This window comes from Trichomycterus rosablanca, unplaced genomic scaffold (genome assembly GCF_030014385.1).
Source record: "Trichomycterus rosablanca isolate fTriRos1 unplaced genomic scaffold, fTriRos1.hap1 scaffold_167, whole genome shotgun sequence".
Classification (NCBI taxonomy): Eukaryota; Metazoa; Chordata; class Actinopteri; order Siluriformes; family Trichomycteridae; genus Trichomycterus; species Trichomycterus rosablanca.
Window position 1 is genome coordinate 90829 of NW_026946995.1, and position 17453 is coordinate 108281.

Consider the following 17453-nt stretch of genomic DNA (forward strand, 5'->3'; position numbering starts at 1 on the left):
GGATTCAGGTCTGGACTTTGACTTGGCCATTCTAACACCTGGATACGTTTATTTTTGAACCATTCCATTGTAGATTTTGCTTTATGTTTTGGTTCATTGTCTTGTTGGAAGATAAATCTCCGTCCCAGTCTCAGGTCTTTTGCAGACTGCAACAGGTTTTCTTCCAGAATGGTCCTGTATTTGGCTCCATCCATCTTCCCATCAATTTTAACCATCTTCCCTGTCCCTGCTGAAGAAAAGCAGGCCCAAACCATGATGCTGCCACCACCATGTTTGACAGTGGGGATGGTGTGTTCAGGGTGATGAGCTGTGTTGCTTTTACGCCAAACATAACGTTTTGCATTGTGGCCAAAAAGTTCTATTTTGGTTTCATCTGACCAGAGCACCTTCTTCCACATGTTTGGTGTGTCTCCCAGGTGACTTTTTATAGATATCTTTGAGAAATGGCTGTCTTCTTGCCACTCTTCTATAAAGGCCAGATTTGTGCAGTGTACGACTGATTGTGTCCTATGGACAGAGTCTCCCACCTCAGCTGTAGATCTCTGCAGTTCATTCAGAGTGATCATGGGCCTCTTGGCTGCATCTCTGATCAGTCTTCTCCTTGTTTGAGTTGAAAGTTTAGAGGGACGGCCGGGTCTTGGTAGATTTGCAGTGGTCTGATACTCCTTCCATTTCAATATGATCGCTTGCACAGTGCTCCTTGAGGTGTTTAAAGCTTGGGAAATCTTTTTGTATCCAAATCCGGCTTTAAACTTCTCCACAACAGTATCTCGGACCTGCCTGGTGTGTTCCTTGGTCTTCATGATGCTCTCTGCGCTTTAAACAGAACTCTGAGACTGTCACAGAGCAGGTGCATTTATACGGAGACTTGATTACACACAGGTGGATTCTATTTATCACCATCAGTCATTTAGGTCAACATTGGATCATTCAGAGATCCTCACTGAACTTCTGGAGTGAGTTTGCTGCACTGAAAGTAAAGGGGCTGAATAATATTGCACGCCCCACTTTTTAGTTTTTTATTTCTAAAAAAAGTTTAAAATATCCAATAAATTTCGTTCCACTTCACGATTGTGTCCCACTTGTTGTTGATTCTTCACAAAAAATTACAATTTCATATCGTTATGTTTGAAGCCTGAAATGTGGCAAAAGGTTGAAAAGTTCAAGGGGGCTGAATACTTTTGCAAGGCACTGTAACTTAGAGTAGTCAGTGTACAACTTGTATAGCAGTGTAGATTTACTGTCTTCTGAAAATAACTCAACACACAGCCATTAATGTCTAAATGGCTGGCAACATAAGTGAGTACACCCCACAGTGAACATGTCCAAATTGTGCCCAAAGTGTCAATATTTTGTGTGACCACCATTATTATCCAGCACTGCCTTAACCCTCCTGGGCATGGAATTCACCAGAGCTGCACAGGTTGCTACTGGAATCCTCTTCCACTCCTCCATGATGACATGACGGAGCTGGTGGATGTTAGACACCTTGAACTCCTCCACCTTCCACTTGAGGATGCGCCACAGGTGCTCAATTGGGTTTAGTCCATCACCTTTACCTTCAGCTTCCTCAGCAAGGCAGTTGTCATCTTGGAGGTTGTGTTTGGGGTCGTTATCCTGTTGGAAAACTGCCATGAGGCCCAGTTTTCGAAGGGAGGGGATCATGCTCTGTTTCAGAATGTCACAGTACATGTTGGAATTCATGTTTCCCTCAATGAACTGCAGCTCCCCAGTGCCAGCAACACTCATGCAGCCCAAGACCATGATGCTACCACCACCATGCTTGACTGTAGGCAAGATACAGTTGTCTTGGTACTTCTCACCAGGGCGCCGCCACACATGCTGGACACAATCTGAGCCAAACAAGTTTATCTTGGTCTCGTCAGACCACAGGGCATTCCAGTAATCCATGTTCTTGGACTGCTTGTCTTCAGCAAACTGTTTGCGGGCTTTCTTGTGCGTCAGCTTCCTTCTGGGATGACGACCATGCAGACCGAGTTGATGCAGTGTGCGGCGTATGGTCTGAGCACTGACAGGCTGACCTCCCACGTCTTCAACCTCTGCAGCAATGCTGGCAGCACTCATGTGTCTATTTTTTAAAGCCAACCTCTGGATATGACGCCGAACACGTGGACTCAACTTCTTTGGTCGACCCTGGCAAAACCTGTTCAGAGTGGAACATGTCCTGGAAAACCGCTGTATGATTTTGGCCACCATGCTGTAGCTCAGTTTCAGGGTGTTAGCAATCTTCTTATAGCCCAGGCCATCTTTGTGGAGAGCAACAATTCTATTTCTCACATCCTCAGAGAGTTCTTTGCCATGAGGTGCCATGTTGAATATCCAGTGGCCAGTATGAGAGAATTGTACCCAAAACACCAAATTTAACAGCCCTGCTCCCCATTTACACCTGGGACCTTGACACATGACACCAGGGAGGGACAACGACACATTTGGGCACAATTTGGACATGTTCACTGTGGGGTGTACTCACTTATGTTGCAGCTATTTAGACATTAATGGCTGTGTGTTGAGTTATTTTCAGAAGACAGTAAATCTACACTGCTATACAAGCTGTACACTGACTACTCTAAGTTATATCCAAGTTTCATTTCTATAGTGTTGTCCCATGAAAAGCTATAATGAAATATTTGCAGAAATGTGAGGGGTGTACTCACTTTTGTGATACACTGTATATATATATACAATATAAAGAAGTACTGTTTGTTTGTTTATTAGGATTTTAACGTCATGTTTTACACTTTGGTTACATTCATGACAGGAACGGTAGTTACTCATAACACAAGATTCATCAGTTCTCAAGGTTATATCAAACACAGTCATGAACAATTTAGTGTCTCCAATTCACCTCACTTGCATGTCTTTGGACTGTGGGAGGGAGCCGGAGCACCCGGATGAAACCTACGCGGACATGGGGAGAACATGCAAACAACACAGAAATGACCCAGACCGCCCCACCTGGGGATCGAACCCAGAACCTTCTTGCTGGATTTTGTGACCTTGGCTGATGATCTACACCGGCTGTTAGATGCTGCAGAGTAGTGTTCATAGTTTTTACTCATGTATGAGAGGTGAATAAGCAAATGTGGCTCAGTGATGGTAGTGGACACTTGAATATCTACAAAAAATACAAGGGACAATCTTTGGGTTATAAAATTATATACGATCAGCCATAACATTAAAACCACCTCCTTGTATGTATACTCTTTTTCTATCAGCTCTACTAACCATATAGTTTACTAACCATTTACTGACTTTCCCTATGGGATTAATAAAGTTATCTATCTATAGGTGCACTTTGTAGCTCTACAGTTCCACTGTCGTCCATCAGTTACTCTGCATACTTTGTTAGCCCCCTTTTACCTTATTCTTCAATAGTCAGGACCTCCACATGACCACCTCAGAGCAGGTATTATTTAGGTGGTGGATCATTCTCAGCACTGCAGTGACACTGACGTGGTGGTGGTGTGCCTAGTTTGTGTTGTGCTGGTATGAGTGGATCAGACAGCATCGCTGCTGGAGTTTTCAAATACCGTGTCCACTCACTGTCCACTCTTAAATTATACACACCTGCTTTGTTGGTCCACCTTGTGGATGTAGTCAGAGATGGTAGGTCATCTGTTGCTTATTATTGTATTACTATTATTGTTGTTGTTGTTCTTGTTGCTTATTGTAGCTTTTAAGTTTACATTATCCACAGTATTCAATGAACTTTAATTATTTTGCAGCTGTTGTCTAATGCTAGAAACTGTTAGCCTTTTAGCTAACGTTACCTGAAGTGTTTCAGTTCAGACTACCAGTTAACCTGAAACTCACTAGATAACATTACCTAACAGTTTCATTTCCAAATTACTCTCTATCTTAATATAAAACTCATTAAAAGACTTTCTGCTTACTTTTTGCTTAGTAAAAAGTTGTTAAGATTAAACGTTTATTTACCTCACACGAACGAACGATTCCTCTTTTTCAACGGCTCGCGTCGCACTGTTGCTATGGTGACGCTCGTTCCGCCGGCGCTGAATCAGAGACTGGACGCTGGGCCACAGCTGGACAACCAGCGTCGGCGCGCACGCGTTTCTACAAGCACCAGCCAAACCCAGCTGTGGTAACAACTGGGCCGGATCTGGCTACACTGATTCTGGCCGATTCTGACACTCGGCCGACTGTGCCGATAGAAAAGTGGGAACTGGGCCAGATGATTGTGCTAGCTGGGAAAGGCTGCTTTTTGGTAAGTTCCTACTAAAAAACTTTAAAGATCTTAAGAAAACCTTCCGGGAACGTTACTGGAACGTTACTTTAAACACATAAGAAAGAAAACCTTAAGGCAACTTTTAGATAACGTTCTCTGTTAGTTTTCATAAAACCATGAGAGAACGTTAGGTTTCATAGTTCCCGGAACATTCCGGGAACAGCGCTGATTTTTTTACGAAAATAGAACGTTACCATAACGTTATGGGATGGTTCCCTAAAAATAACCATAGGGGAACCAAAATCTAACGTTACGGGAACGTTCTGTGTTAGCTGGGCCAACACTGCTCAGGTAGCTTTAGAGAGGACTACAGTCAGTCCTAGACGTTCTTCCAAGCAGTTTCTCTAATGTCATGTTTTGTTTTCCAACTCACATATTCACACCAGTAGAAGCTTAAAAATAACACTACAAACCAACTAGTCTATAAGCACAAGAGGATTCATCTTTATAGACAGTGCTGTTTATGCTTTTACACTTTAAAACATGAGGAGTTTCAAAAAATAACAACAAACACAACAACAATTAATAATTATAAAAATAAAATAATAATAATAAAGTCACAAATCTGTATCTATTCAACAAGATGTAATGTATTTCTTGCACCACTAGATGGGAATGATGAACTCCACATATGAATTTATGAAATTATGAAGTCAGTAAAATGGTAAAGATTTAAATTAGTTTTTTAAGCTAGTAATAAATGCAATCCAAGGAAACGTTTGAAAATTTGCGGTTAAAAGTCATTCATTAATATTTACAGTAGTAAAGCTTCCAGCACCTGGTACTCCCAGGCGGTCTCCCATCGAAGTACTAACCAGGCCCGACGCTGCTTAGCTTCCGAGATCGGGTGTTCTCAGGGTGGTGTGACCGTAAGCGAGAGACGCTGTAACAAGCTGCTTCTTATAGACGTCCGTCGCTCATGCAGCTTCAGACAATGAATATATATAATACTTAAATATTTAAGTATAATAAAAATACTTGAATTAATAATACTTAAATATTTTTTGAAGTATCTGTACTTTATTCGAGTGTAAAATTTTTCAGCAACTTTTACTTTTACTCCACCACATTACTGTGATACATTTATTAAAGAATTGTTGGACCAACTTAAAAAACTTACTTCAGTTGGTAACATGTAAATGAATTAAGTTTTATTAAGTTTAAAAGTTAGATTAACACAATTTCTTTCAGCCAGTTTTCAAATCAATAGTTTGCATTAATGCAGCTTAAATTTATGGTTAACTTGAACTTAAGTCAACTTAAAGTTTCCAAATTTTCCGACTCAATTATTTGTTTTACTTAAAAGTAAATTGTTACTCCTTACCAATCTACCAATTTACCAGTCATTTTAGTTTGGTACATGTAATTAAAATACTGTGCATTCAATTAAATTTTTAATTGGCTAAAGAAACAAAAACACTTGAATATGATGCATTTTTAAAACTTCATTAAGCACTCTTTATATATAAACTGTATATAAGTCACCAACACACAGTAGCTTTTTGACCAACACATGCATAAATTGCATAAAAAGTTGTATCATTCATGTCAACATTTTCAGCATGACATCGGATTTCAAACAAAACTCATAAAACCAGCCTTTACCCACCCTCCTGCCAGCCACCGAGTTAAGTTGATGACAATTTGATTTTTTTTTTTACTGAATATGTAGCTGGCTGCATATTTTGTACTGAACTATTCTGGAATGTAGACATTAGTCAGACTGATAAATAATTCAGCACCTATTCTGATTATTAATGAATTAAAAAATGTAACCAAAACTTCCACCTTCTTATAGGAGAATAACTGCATACACATTCTCACAAGTTCACTCACACTCGCAAATGCATGCACATACAAAAGCATGCCACTATGCTACCAACCAGTGGCTTCATGGAAAATATTATACATGCTATAGCATTTCTTTGTAATTGTCATCAGTGATCTTACCTGTACGCATTTGTGGTACAGGTACTCCTGCTCTCACAAAAAAAATAATCAATGTAAAAGCACTTAACATTATGTTCTATGTTCAAATATGTAACATATTTGTTGTATTAGTGTGTCTCTTGGAACATAGAAAGGACCAATATATAAGAGGCTCAATTTTAACATTCTTTATAAACACTACATAAACACTGCACTACTTCCATTACATGGCATTAACTCATCTCTTTTGACCCATTTATCACAGACATCGTTGTATAATTCTTTTATTTATTAAGTGTTGGGGCTTAAACCATCAACCTTACTGGAATGTTGGGGCTTAAACCATCAAAATTACTGGAACACCCCTACCTGTTACTTCTTTACTTCTTTCTACCTGGTAAATTTTATGAGCAATGGTAATTGGCAAAGGTACTGAACTAGTGTTCAGAAGGTCACTAAATTAAGCCCCATTACTACCGAGTTGCTACTGTTGGGCCGCTAAACAAGGCCAAAGACAGTATTGACCTGTAGATGGTGAAAGACCTAAATTGTTTGCAACTTGCACTGAGAAACATTGTCTTTGAACTGACTAACGATTCACAGAAAAGGTTTGGCTCAAAGTGGTGAACCATGAACCATCCTTGCTTGTAAAGACTTAGTCTGTGGTGGACGCTCCTTTTAAATTCACTCTTGATGACCTCACCTGTTCAGAATAAAGTTACTTATATTACCATTGTCTTATTTTGACTGTCTCTACTTTTTCAAAAAAAATTGGCAAATTCTCCAAGGAATTTTGAGACCCACCTGGAAGCAGTTGAAGTACCAACAGTGCCGGTATACCATCTTTTGAGAACCAGAGTTTTAAGATTTTCTGCCTTGCGAAAAAGCCACTATGCAAAGTGTTTAAACAAATCACCAAAGCAACTTATTAACCTAGCAAATAAAGTTAATAAAGTAAGAAAATAAAGAGGCAGATGAACATCTGTGTTTTCTTTACTTTAGTCAGCAAATCAACCTGAACTAAAGATTCACCCTCTTTAAGCTTCCCTTCCTAGCTGATAAAAAAAAGTAAAAAAGATACTTATTTCAGGTGGAACTGCCAGGAGAACTACAGTTCTTCAATTCTCTAGTAACAAAGAGGTGATGAAGAAGTTGCTGATCATCCTCCTGTTTCTCACAGGTAAGTGTAATATTTTTAAGTGTAGTATTTAACCACACAACCTGTTCCAACAGGTTCTGTTTCCCCTCTGAATGTTAAACAACCCCAACACCCCTAACCATTGACTTGGTTCTGCTTGAACTCGTCTTCTCTGTAATAAACTAGACAGTTACTTATTTGTATGTGTGTGATGTGTGTGATGAGTTTCTTCCCATGTGCTCAGTTTTTTTTTTCTCTTAAATTCATAGCAGTGGAGTAGACGATCTGAACGCCATGATTTCTTTAAGATCTCTTGCTGTTCTAACAGTATAACTACATGATTACAAATATGATGACTGTGTGTTGGGCTCTGTTGGTAATAAAAATGGGTTATGATTGGAAAAATGACCATATAAATAACATTTTGGAAGGAAGCCATTACGGATGGGTGGATGAATGGATAGATGTATTAGATTAATGTATTAGAATGAGGACTGCATTGTCTGTCACCTAATCCTAACCTGCTTGCTCATTTGTCTGTGAGGTAAGGGTCACTCTGACCCACTTATGAAATCTGTTTTTCACATATTGACACAGATGTTACTTATAAAACTTGTTTTTTGCTAATTTGATTGGTTGCTACAGTCTGGGCAAATGGCCACCTGTCATAGCATTGTAGATCAGGGAGATGTGCCTGCACTGAATGGGTGGGGCGACTGGCCAGCGCGCCGTCCTGCTGGAGTAGACACAGATAAGATTGATTTAAAAGGGAAGTTGCCCATCAGTGTAGTGCAGTGACTCACCTGTGGAGTGGACACACTGCCCAGGACGTTTTTGATCAGTTGAGCGTCTGTCAAGACAGGCTCCCCACTATCACCACAACATTTACAAATGTCCTTTTTTCAGGTAAAATCCAAGGTTTTCTAAGTTGGTTGACCAAAGTAAGCTGATGGCCTTTGGTTTTTCAAAGATTTAGCAGCCTTACCAGAAGGAGTTACCATCAAGATAATCCCAATGTTACACTCATGATATGGTCTGCATCAACACAATTATTTAGTCCTTGTGTGGAAACAGAAGTTCGCTTTCAGAATCCTTTCAGTAGTCATCCATCCAGTAAAATATAAACTCATTGACAATGTGTCTGTGCAGAGAAGATTAGCATATTGCAGTAGCATTCCTGCTTAATCCATATTTATAGTACAGGTATATAGAAACATTTTACTCAAGAGAGTATTTTCCAGTTCTGGTTCCCTGTAAGATCAAAAGAACTGCTCAAAAGTAAATAAATGGTACCTAAAACCATATCTGTCCCGGAGAATAATAATAAAAAAAAAACAAAAAAAAAAAGTTTTAACTGGCACAAAAACACAAAACTTTTACGTGACCGCCCTCTTGTGAAAGCTTTATGTTATGTTATTTTGTAAGCCACAGTGGGACCAGATTGCATAATGTGGGTAGCTGGAAAAAAGTAAAAAAAAAAAAAAAAAACACGATGTATTAGATATAGTTAAAAATGTGTGAATGATGGGACATGTGAATTGATAAATGCAGTAATAGATGGAGATGTTTAACATTTATGTGTATGAAATTTAACATAGTTAGGAGTGGCAATAAGCCAATAAGAGGTTTTTTTGGAACCACAAAGCGAACACCACATTAAGGACTCAAAGGTCGATTTTAAAAGGTTCATTAAGAACAACAAAATCAAAAGACTTAGGGCAGGAATAACATAGGAGGTGCAACGAAGGAAGTGTGGGAACAATGGAGACTGAAAGGGAGTATGGAAGCATGGAACAGGAGATCCAGGTGAGGGGAAGAAGCTTGGCGTACAAGAAAAAATAAGTATGTTTGGTTTTCAGGAATGAAGAGAGCTGATCTCTGTGGGGAATAGCCTCAATGGACGATCTGGTGAGGAGTGAAGAGAAACCCCCAGAGGCTTTTAAATGCTATGTGATGAGGTGAAGATAGGGGGAAATCTATTGGTTGAACTATTTCAGGTTAAACTTGTGCAGTTACTTTCAGTGACGCCAGATAACGCCAAAGCTTTGCTGAGCAGAATATAATGAACACACATACCAAACAGAGTTATAAATATGTGGATGACATATGGATGGAATTATACACTGATCAGGCATAACATTAAATACAGCCCTGACCTGTCGAGGCATGGACTCCACTAGACCCCTGAAGGTGTGCTGTGGTATCTGGCACCAAGATGTTAGCAGCAGAACCTTTAACACCTGTAAGTTGTGAGGTGGGGCCTCCATGGATTGGACTTGTTTGTCTAGCACATCCCACAGAGGCTTGATTTGATTGTGACCTGGGGAATTTGGGCACCCTCACTGGTCTGCGGCTATGCAGCCAACAAACTGAGATGCCCTGTGTATTCTGACACCTTTCTATCAGAACTAGCATTTACTTCTTTAGCAATTTGAGCTACAGTAACTCGTCTGTTGGATTGAACCACACGGGCATCATGACCCTGTCACCGGTTTACCACTGTTCCTTCCTTGGACCACTTTTGATACTTGCATTTAATTCACTTTTTGAACTCACTCAAATGCTCGTGCTCGTAAATTTTTCCTGCTTATAACATCAACTTTGAGGATAAAATGTTCACACTTAATATATTTCACCCACTAACAGGTGCCGATCAAGAAATAATCAGTGTTATTCACTGCACCTGTCAGTGCTCAGAATGTTATGCCTGGTCAGTGTAGATGGATAGAGTTATAGAAGGATGGGTGTTGTTAATATTTTGTCACGTATTCATACGATCAGATGTTTCATTCAGGTGTTTGAACTTTTATTTTAAATCTAAATCTGGTCCACAGGAGCGGCCCCCCTCGTCCTCCGTAAATACTACTTGATACAGCAGAGCAAAACGTGGAACGACTCGCAGACTTACTGCAGAGCCACGTACACCGACCTGGCTACCATCGAAAGTGACGCCGACATGCTCAAACTTCAGAACGAAGCTCTGAAACAACAGTTCAGTTCTGATGCCTGGTTTGGACTTCACAAAGAATTGCACGACTGGCGCTGGTCCAGCAGTAATGGGCCACCAGGAACCGTGAACAAGTGGGCTAATGGTGAACCAGACAATAAGCAATACCAGGAAGAGTGTGGGTTTATGGATGACTCTGGTACTTGGGGGGATGCAGCCTGTGCATTGTCATGGCCATTTTTGTGTTATGATGGTAAGTGAACCCTCAGCGTCCACAATGCTGACTAAGATTTCACTCCTGTCTGAATATCTCTAAACCAAACACACAACTTTAAACTTGTTGATTCAGAAAAATCTCTAATGTTTTTACAGCATTTAGAAATGCCAGCGTGATCAGATATGTATTTAAATATTTTTTTAGATAATTACATGTTTTGTGTTTTCTAATTTCACAGGGACAAAAACTGGTAGCGGCAAGTACGTCTACATCTCTACCAGTAAGACCTGGTTTGACGCTCAGAGCTACTGCAGGCTGCACTACACTGACCTGGCCATCATAAGAGATCCAACTGAAAATTCCCTCCTAGGTATATTATTCACGTGGATGACTTGGATCGATCTGTTTAGGACCACCTGGAAGTGGCTAGACCAGACCAACCTGGCCAACATCACCTGGAAGTCTGGACAACCTGATAATTCATTATCACTTGAAGACTGTGGTTATTTATCTAATTTTCAGGCCGGTGATGCTCGGTGCTCGGACCTCAAACCTTTCTTCTGTCATGGAAGTGAGTTAAAGTTGCTTCCTGTCTTATTTTCATAATTCTTCATAATATCAGCTTCATTTGTATCTGTTTCTGTATGTGAATAGTTATAACAGGCCAGAAGCAGATCCTGAAGTTCAAGGTTCGGTCAGATCAGGACGTGAACGATCCTGTAGTGCAGGCAGCATTACTGGAGAAGGTAGGTCTTATTTTCTACTCTCAAGGTTCTTGCTGCTTCATTCTCCAATGATTCATACTCTGGATTTTTTGGTGTTTATACTACACTGTCGAGTCACATTATTATGACCACTTCCTACTTTCGATGGCTGCAGCACATAGCTTATGAAGGAAGTCTCGTTTGGTGAGCTGGCTAGGTGGTTATATAAGATGTGAAAGGCACTCCCAACCAATTTGGGTATGAATTGATCCTTCTCCTCAAGTCGACACTCAAGGGTTACAACATGGAGGGCGGCAGGTGGGAAATGCTTGCGCAGGAGAGGGCCACGTGGAGGTCTCTCGTTAAGGATGGGACAGAAAATCGAGAAATAAGGACTAAGCTGCCCACACTGTGGCAAAGTCTGCTCAGCCAGGATCGGACTCATCAGCCACCTCAGAACCCATCGACAAACCGTCCAGTGAAGAACGAAGAAAGACAATCGTCCTCTGCAAGAAGGGTTAGCCAAGGCATCCTTGCAGATCACCTACACCTATACATGCTGATTGGCTAGAAATGTCCCACATTGGTTAGAAGAGCTAAGACCAAGACCAAGAATTACCCTGACTTCCTAATTCCACAGCATCTGTGGGACCGCCTCAATGGTCGTGTTGGCTCTATGGATCCTCCCCCATGCACCCTCCAGCAGCTGTGGGATGCACTTCAGTGTGACGACCTACCAAGACCTTATCGATTCACTCCAAGCCGGTTACTCTATATATTGCTGGGGGTCATAATAAAATATCTCAACAGTGTATTTCTACACTCAATCACAATGAATTCCTGATAAAATCATCTTGTGTTCTTCAGATCCAGCAGAAACTAAAGGAGCTCGGGATGGAACAGAACATCACGTTGAAATGGAGAGAGCAAGCAGATGGAGTGGTGTTCCACAAGATTAAAAATGATACTATAGTAGAATAATTGAGACTAAAATATATTATTGTTAGCAGAATTCGTCTAGCTACAATGCTACACTGTATCGACTAACAAACATCATGTCTAAATGTGGAAGTTCTGGATAGTTGTTTAGATGTTTAATTATATAGATCTGGTTAAATATAAAATCTAATTATAAATATTCATAAAAATAGTCATAGTTTAACATAGTTATCAAAGGAAGCATTACTAGATCAACCCTAGTATGAAGACCCATTTGCCCCCTTTCTCCCACATCTCAAAAATTAACATGGACTACACTAGTACAGGTGTAGACAATCAGTGTTAATGAGCGACGTTTTCCCTGTGCTTCCCGTTGCTAATAGAGGGAATAAAAGTAGATAAACCCATTCCAATTTTACATGATATTTATGATATTTTCTTTATTAATTATAAGTAATTCTTCTTACGCTTTACTTTTGAAACATGGAAACCTGAAAAACACAGAGAACATATTAATTGTATTTATGAAATTACGCTTGTTGTGAAAATAAAGGAATTTTAATCTTCAGTGATGTGATAGGTGTTGCTTTATTCTTTAAGAATTTATTTACAAGATATATTATGTCTTTCAGTCTGCTGGTTGGAAAAGACCAGACTAAGTGGTGGGGTTATCAATGCTGTGTAGGGACCTTGGTTTCCCAGGGGGGTATTCCAGAAAGCGGGTTTAACAAACTTCAAACATAACCCTGAACTCCGAGTTGACTTATCTCACCGTGTCATAGCCAGAGTTTTCGGTTCCTCAACAGCTGATCAGAGTTAGATTACTCAATTCTGAGTAGATTGAACCCAGCAGAAGCGAGTTCACGGTTACCTATAAACAGGCATTCTCAATTGAGCGCCGAAAAAGGGATTGACCATGGATGTGAATAAGGGAAAGCATAGGGCATCATATTTCACACCAATAGAGCAGGAAATGTTAATGTCTGTGTATGCAGATTATGAAATTATATTTCGGCATAAAAGTAATACAGCAGCAGCAGCAGCAAAGGAAAGGGAGTCAGCTTCGCAAAAAATTGCGAAACGAGTTAATGCGTGAGTTAAAATTAAATAAAAAAAACTAATTCACTTAGTGAAAGGATATGGAAAAATAATTTTAATATTTGTCTTGATTTGTACACTTTTTTTTTTTATTAACCTAGGTGTAATCCAAGTGGGATTAAACGCACATGGCAGCAAATGAAGATGAAATATAAAAACATAGTACAAAGTGGTATGACTTGTACATAACTACCTAATGTTCTTACTTTTATCAAGCTAGGTATGCCCTACAGTTGATTATGGTTTTGTAGCTAATAGGAAAAAGGCTGAAGTAAGAAAAACAGGAGGGGGGCCACCACCACTGCCTTTCACCCAGGCAGAGGAGCTTGCACTGTCACAGAACAGTGGCAGGCCTATAACTGATGGAATCACTGGAGGGAGCTCATCTGAGCCAACAACCCCCCAGGACACAACTCTTTATGTTAAAGGCATGTTCATTACATTTATTAGTTTCTAGTTCATAAACTGTGAGAACTGCATTGATAGTCTAAACATGTTTTAATGCCATCTCCCCAGTGATTGGTGGTGTGGTGCAACCAAATGAGCCTCCTGCAGTTGTAAGTGATCTTAATGTTCCTAAATCTTACTTGATGTGTATAAATATCTTTCTGTTAAACAAAAAACAAAATTCCTGTTGCAGGATGATGATGAAACAATCTCTGCTGCCTCAGAGTGGGAGGATCCTGGAAGGTCTATGGAGGTACAGTATACGTTGCATATGTTGAATATGTTGACCATGGTATTTCATTTGATTAAACATGGTAATGTGTGTGACTGTCCTATAACAGAATGTGATTGGTGATCATGAATCTGATGAGGAACCATCCACCTCCAAAGCTCAGCTTGGAACAGTAAGAATATGTTTATGTCTCAATAAATATCTAAAATATTTAGAACACAAAGCTATTTATTTTAGCATAACATGGTATTTTTGTCTCTTTCTTTCAAGTTGGCTGTAAAGGATTTATACAAGGTCCACCTGAAAAAAACAAATTGAAAAGTGTGATCTTCAGATGGAACATATAAAACTCCAAATAAAACAGACAAGACTGGAAATTGAGTTGCTGGAATATAAATTAAAGGTGGGAGTAGTTGCTGTGAGTGTATATATGTTCTTACCAAGAATAAGGACAAGAAAATTAACTTGTTGGCATTTTTTTTTTTTTTCAGGAAATAAAGAAATCATAAACAGAAATTAAGTTGTCCTCAGTTTATATTGTAAAGGGCAGATGGGTAAGGAAAATGGTGAAAAATAATCAATCAGAGAAATAGTGATTGCAGATTGAATTTCTGACAATTCGACCATTTCTGTGTTCAGGTACATTAAGATGAGGTTCCTCCTCATCATTTATTTGGGGTATGGCAGGATGTTGCTCCCTTCTGATAGTGGCAATGTTGTGCAATACCACACATGCCACTATAATGTCACATGCCCTCTCTGGGGTGACCCTGAGCCCCCGCAGGCACTGAAACCTGGCCTTGAGGATCCCGATTGTCATTTCAACCTTTGCTCTTGTTCTGCAGAGGGCCAGGTTGTAGCGTGACTGTGGTCCAGGCTCAGGGTCAGGGTATGGCGTCATCACATATGGCATGCAGGGATACCCTCTGTCTGCAACAAGGAGGCCGTCGTATTGTCCTGTAAGCACACAGGGGGTGCAGTGATTTAAAACCGAAACAATGTAACAATACACTGAATGTGAATCCCACCCATAGCAAAAGTGCCACAGGCTTACCCTGATCAAATTTATTGTATAGTGCAGACTCGCGAAAAATCCTTGCATGATGCACAGAGCCTGGCCATTTGGCTTCAACATTTGTAATAATGTTGATCTTAATGGAGGAGAACAATAAGTTTATGTAATGTATTAAATGTTAGACTTTTATTTTTAAAAAAAGTAGTACATTTATGCTGGTCACTACTTGTATATTAATGCTGTGGAAGGATTTTCTGTTTATTTCATTCATTTCATTTTTATTTTCAGCATTTAGCAGACGCTTTTATCCAAAGCGACTTACACAATGAGCGGAACACGATGAGCAATTGAGGGTTAAGGGCCTTGCTCAGGGACCCAACAGTGGCAACTTGGTGGTGGTGGCGGGGCTTGAACCGGCAAGCTTCTGCTTACTAGTCCAGTACCTTAACCACCAAGCTATCACTGGCCCCATGTTTACATAATCCCCTTCATTTTTCGGCAGGTGCTTTAATTGGAATGTGGGTTCCATCCATGCATCCAATGACTCTTGGAAATCCTAAAATATTAAATGTTGCAGAGCTATTTATCTTTTACTTCCCATTTGTTTGATCATTTTGTAATCTTTGTTAATAAAGACAAACCTGCAATTCTGTGGAATTCCTCTTTGATGTTCATTATAGGCTTATGCCCAGGGAACACCACAAAATTGTACAACAGCCGTTTTAATGCTAGGCATACTTTGCGGACTGACCGACATACAGTTGCCTTGCCTATGTGTTCAGCGTCTCCTACATTGTATAAAAAAGATCCATTGGCAAAAAAACGGAGAGCAATGCATAAAGTCTGCAAAGACGTGAGGGCTGATCCACGATGTGTAATATTTGAAATGTGTGGCTTAAGAATATTGTTTAGGTATATAATTGACTGCGAGGAAAAACAGTAACGTTCGCGGAGAAATTCATCGGGAAATGAAAGTATGTCTAATCTGGGTCTAATTACTCGTTTGCGATGAAGAGCTCTGCGAATAATTTGCGCTTCGATATCAACTGGATCCTGGAGAAAAGGACACGCCATGTTTGCATGAGAAAAGTGTGTGTAACCCCGGATTAGGTTTAAGTTAACCTGCCAGTGAGCAGGTTAGCTTCAGAGCGTAAGTTGCTATAGTAACTGACTCAGGTTCTCTTTAATCTCGGTTTCTGGAATGGAAAACCCCGAGTTTTCGTTAATTCTGAGTTAACTTACCTGGTTTAATCACTTAACCCGCTTTCTGGAATACCCCCCAGGGCACCTCTACAGAAAGTGGAGGAGAACAGAGTAGAACTTGAAATTGAGTATGAAGTGGGACAGGTTGCCAGTGTAGCTGATAAAGATTTGGAGTGATGTAATATATGAAAGAACTCGAGCATCAAAGAACATACTGAAGAACATACTGTATGATTTTGTTGGGATGACCGATCTAAACGGGACGAGATGAACGCATCTTCGTGTGTGTTAAGAGCTCCTCCTGAGCTGCTGTTCTCTGTGGCCTCCCCTCTGGTGGTTTTGGCGACATCTAGTGGTGGCTGAAGGTACTTCTCCTCCCATTCCAGCCAATAGATCTCTCCCCTGCTTAATTTGACTCACCTGGCCCTAATTACCTTCTCATCAGCCTCCTTGTTATAAGCCCCTGCCTTCCTCTCGGTCACCACCAGATTGTCAGTTGCTGTTTGCTATGCACACTGCCTGGTTCCCTTTTAGCCTACTCTTTGCTCTTGTGTTCCTGCCTTGTCTGCCTGGTTTCTGGATCCCAGCCTGCTGTTCGCTCCTGTGTTCCTGCCTTATCTGCCTGGTTCCTGGATCCCAGCCTACTCCTCGTTCCTGTGTTCTTGCCTTGTCTGCCTGGTTCCTGGATCCCAGCCTGCTCTTCGCTCCTGTGTTCCTGCCTTATCTGTCTGGTTCCTGAATCCAGTGATAGCTCAGTGGTTAAGGTACTGGACTAGTAAACAGAAGGTTGCCGGTTCAAGCCCCGCCACCACCAAGTTGCCACTGTTGGGTCCCTGAGCAAGGCCCTTAACCCTCAATTGCTCATCGTGTTCTGCTCATTGTGTAAGTCGCTTTGGATAAAAGCGTCTGCTAAATGCTGAAAATGTAAATGTAAATGAATCCCAGCCTGCTCTTCGTTCCTGTGTTCCTGCCTTGTCTGCCTGGTTCCTGGATCCCAGCCTGCTCTTCGCTCCTGTGTTCCTACCTTATCTGTCTGGTTCCTGGATCCCAGCCTGCTCTTCGTTCCTGTGTTCCTGCCTTCTCCGCCTGGTTCCTGAATCTCTCATAACCCTGCCTCCTGTGGTTACTGTCAGCCTCCAAGCTCGCCAGTAGGAGTGGGGATTCTGACGAGCTCAAGACCCACTACCCCACCTCTTCGTCCTCGCCTCCAGGTCCCTGCTACCCTATGCTTCCCCGGGAATCCAGTGTCCCTCCTTGCACTCATCGATTCCGGGTCGAAGGACAATCTTATCGATGAAAGCCTTGCCACCCAAAAAG

General features: G+C 40.7%; 2 protein-coding genes, 1 long non-coding RNA gene and 1 pseudogene across 3 annotated transcripts; 2 read left to right on the forward strand and 2 right to left on the reverse strand.

Annotated features, from left to right (window-relative positions):
• The first annotated feature begins 3060 nt into the window (after positions 1-3060).
• Positions 3061-12688, forward strand: LOC134305925 (putative C-type lectin domain family 20 member A). Its single transcript, XM_062990239.1, has 6 exons — positions 3061-4246; positions 7287-7376; positions 10169-10534; positions 10737-11069; positions 11153-11244; positions 12070-12688. The coding sequence occupies exons 2-6, from the start codon at positions 7340-7342 to the stop codon at positions 12181-12183; spliced, it is 942 nt and encodes a 313-aa protein (XP_062846309.1). The 5' UTR covers positions 3061-4246; positions 7287-7339; the 3' UTR covers positions 12184-12688.
• Positions 5034-5142, reverse strand: LOC134305929 (5S ribosomal RNA; annotated as a pseudogene).
• A 1174-nt stretch (positions 12689-13862) lies between the features above and the next one.
• LOC134305922 (uncharacterized) lies at positions 13863-14343 on the forward strand. The gene is made up of 3 exons (XR_010008865.1): positions 13863-13939; positions 14028-14090; positions 14189-14343. It is a non-coding gene; the product is annotated as an uncharacterized LOC134305922 (long non-coding RNA).
• Positions 14344-14469: 126 nt separating this feature from the next.
• On the reverse strand, positions 14470-16007 carry LOC134305924 (putative nuclease HARBI1). The gene is made up of 3 exons (XM_062990238.1): positions 15933-16007; positions 14973-15069; positions 14470-14875 (listed from the first exon to the last, which is right to left on the reverse strand). Exons 1-3 carry the CDS (start codon positions 16005-16007, stop codon positions 14496-14498), a joined length of 552 nt encoding a protein of 183 aa, XP_062846308.1. The 3' UTR covers positions 14470-14495.
• Between the last annotated feature and the right edge of the window lie 1446 nt (positions 16008-17453).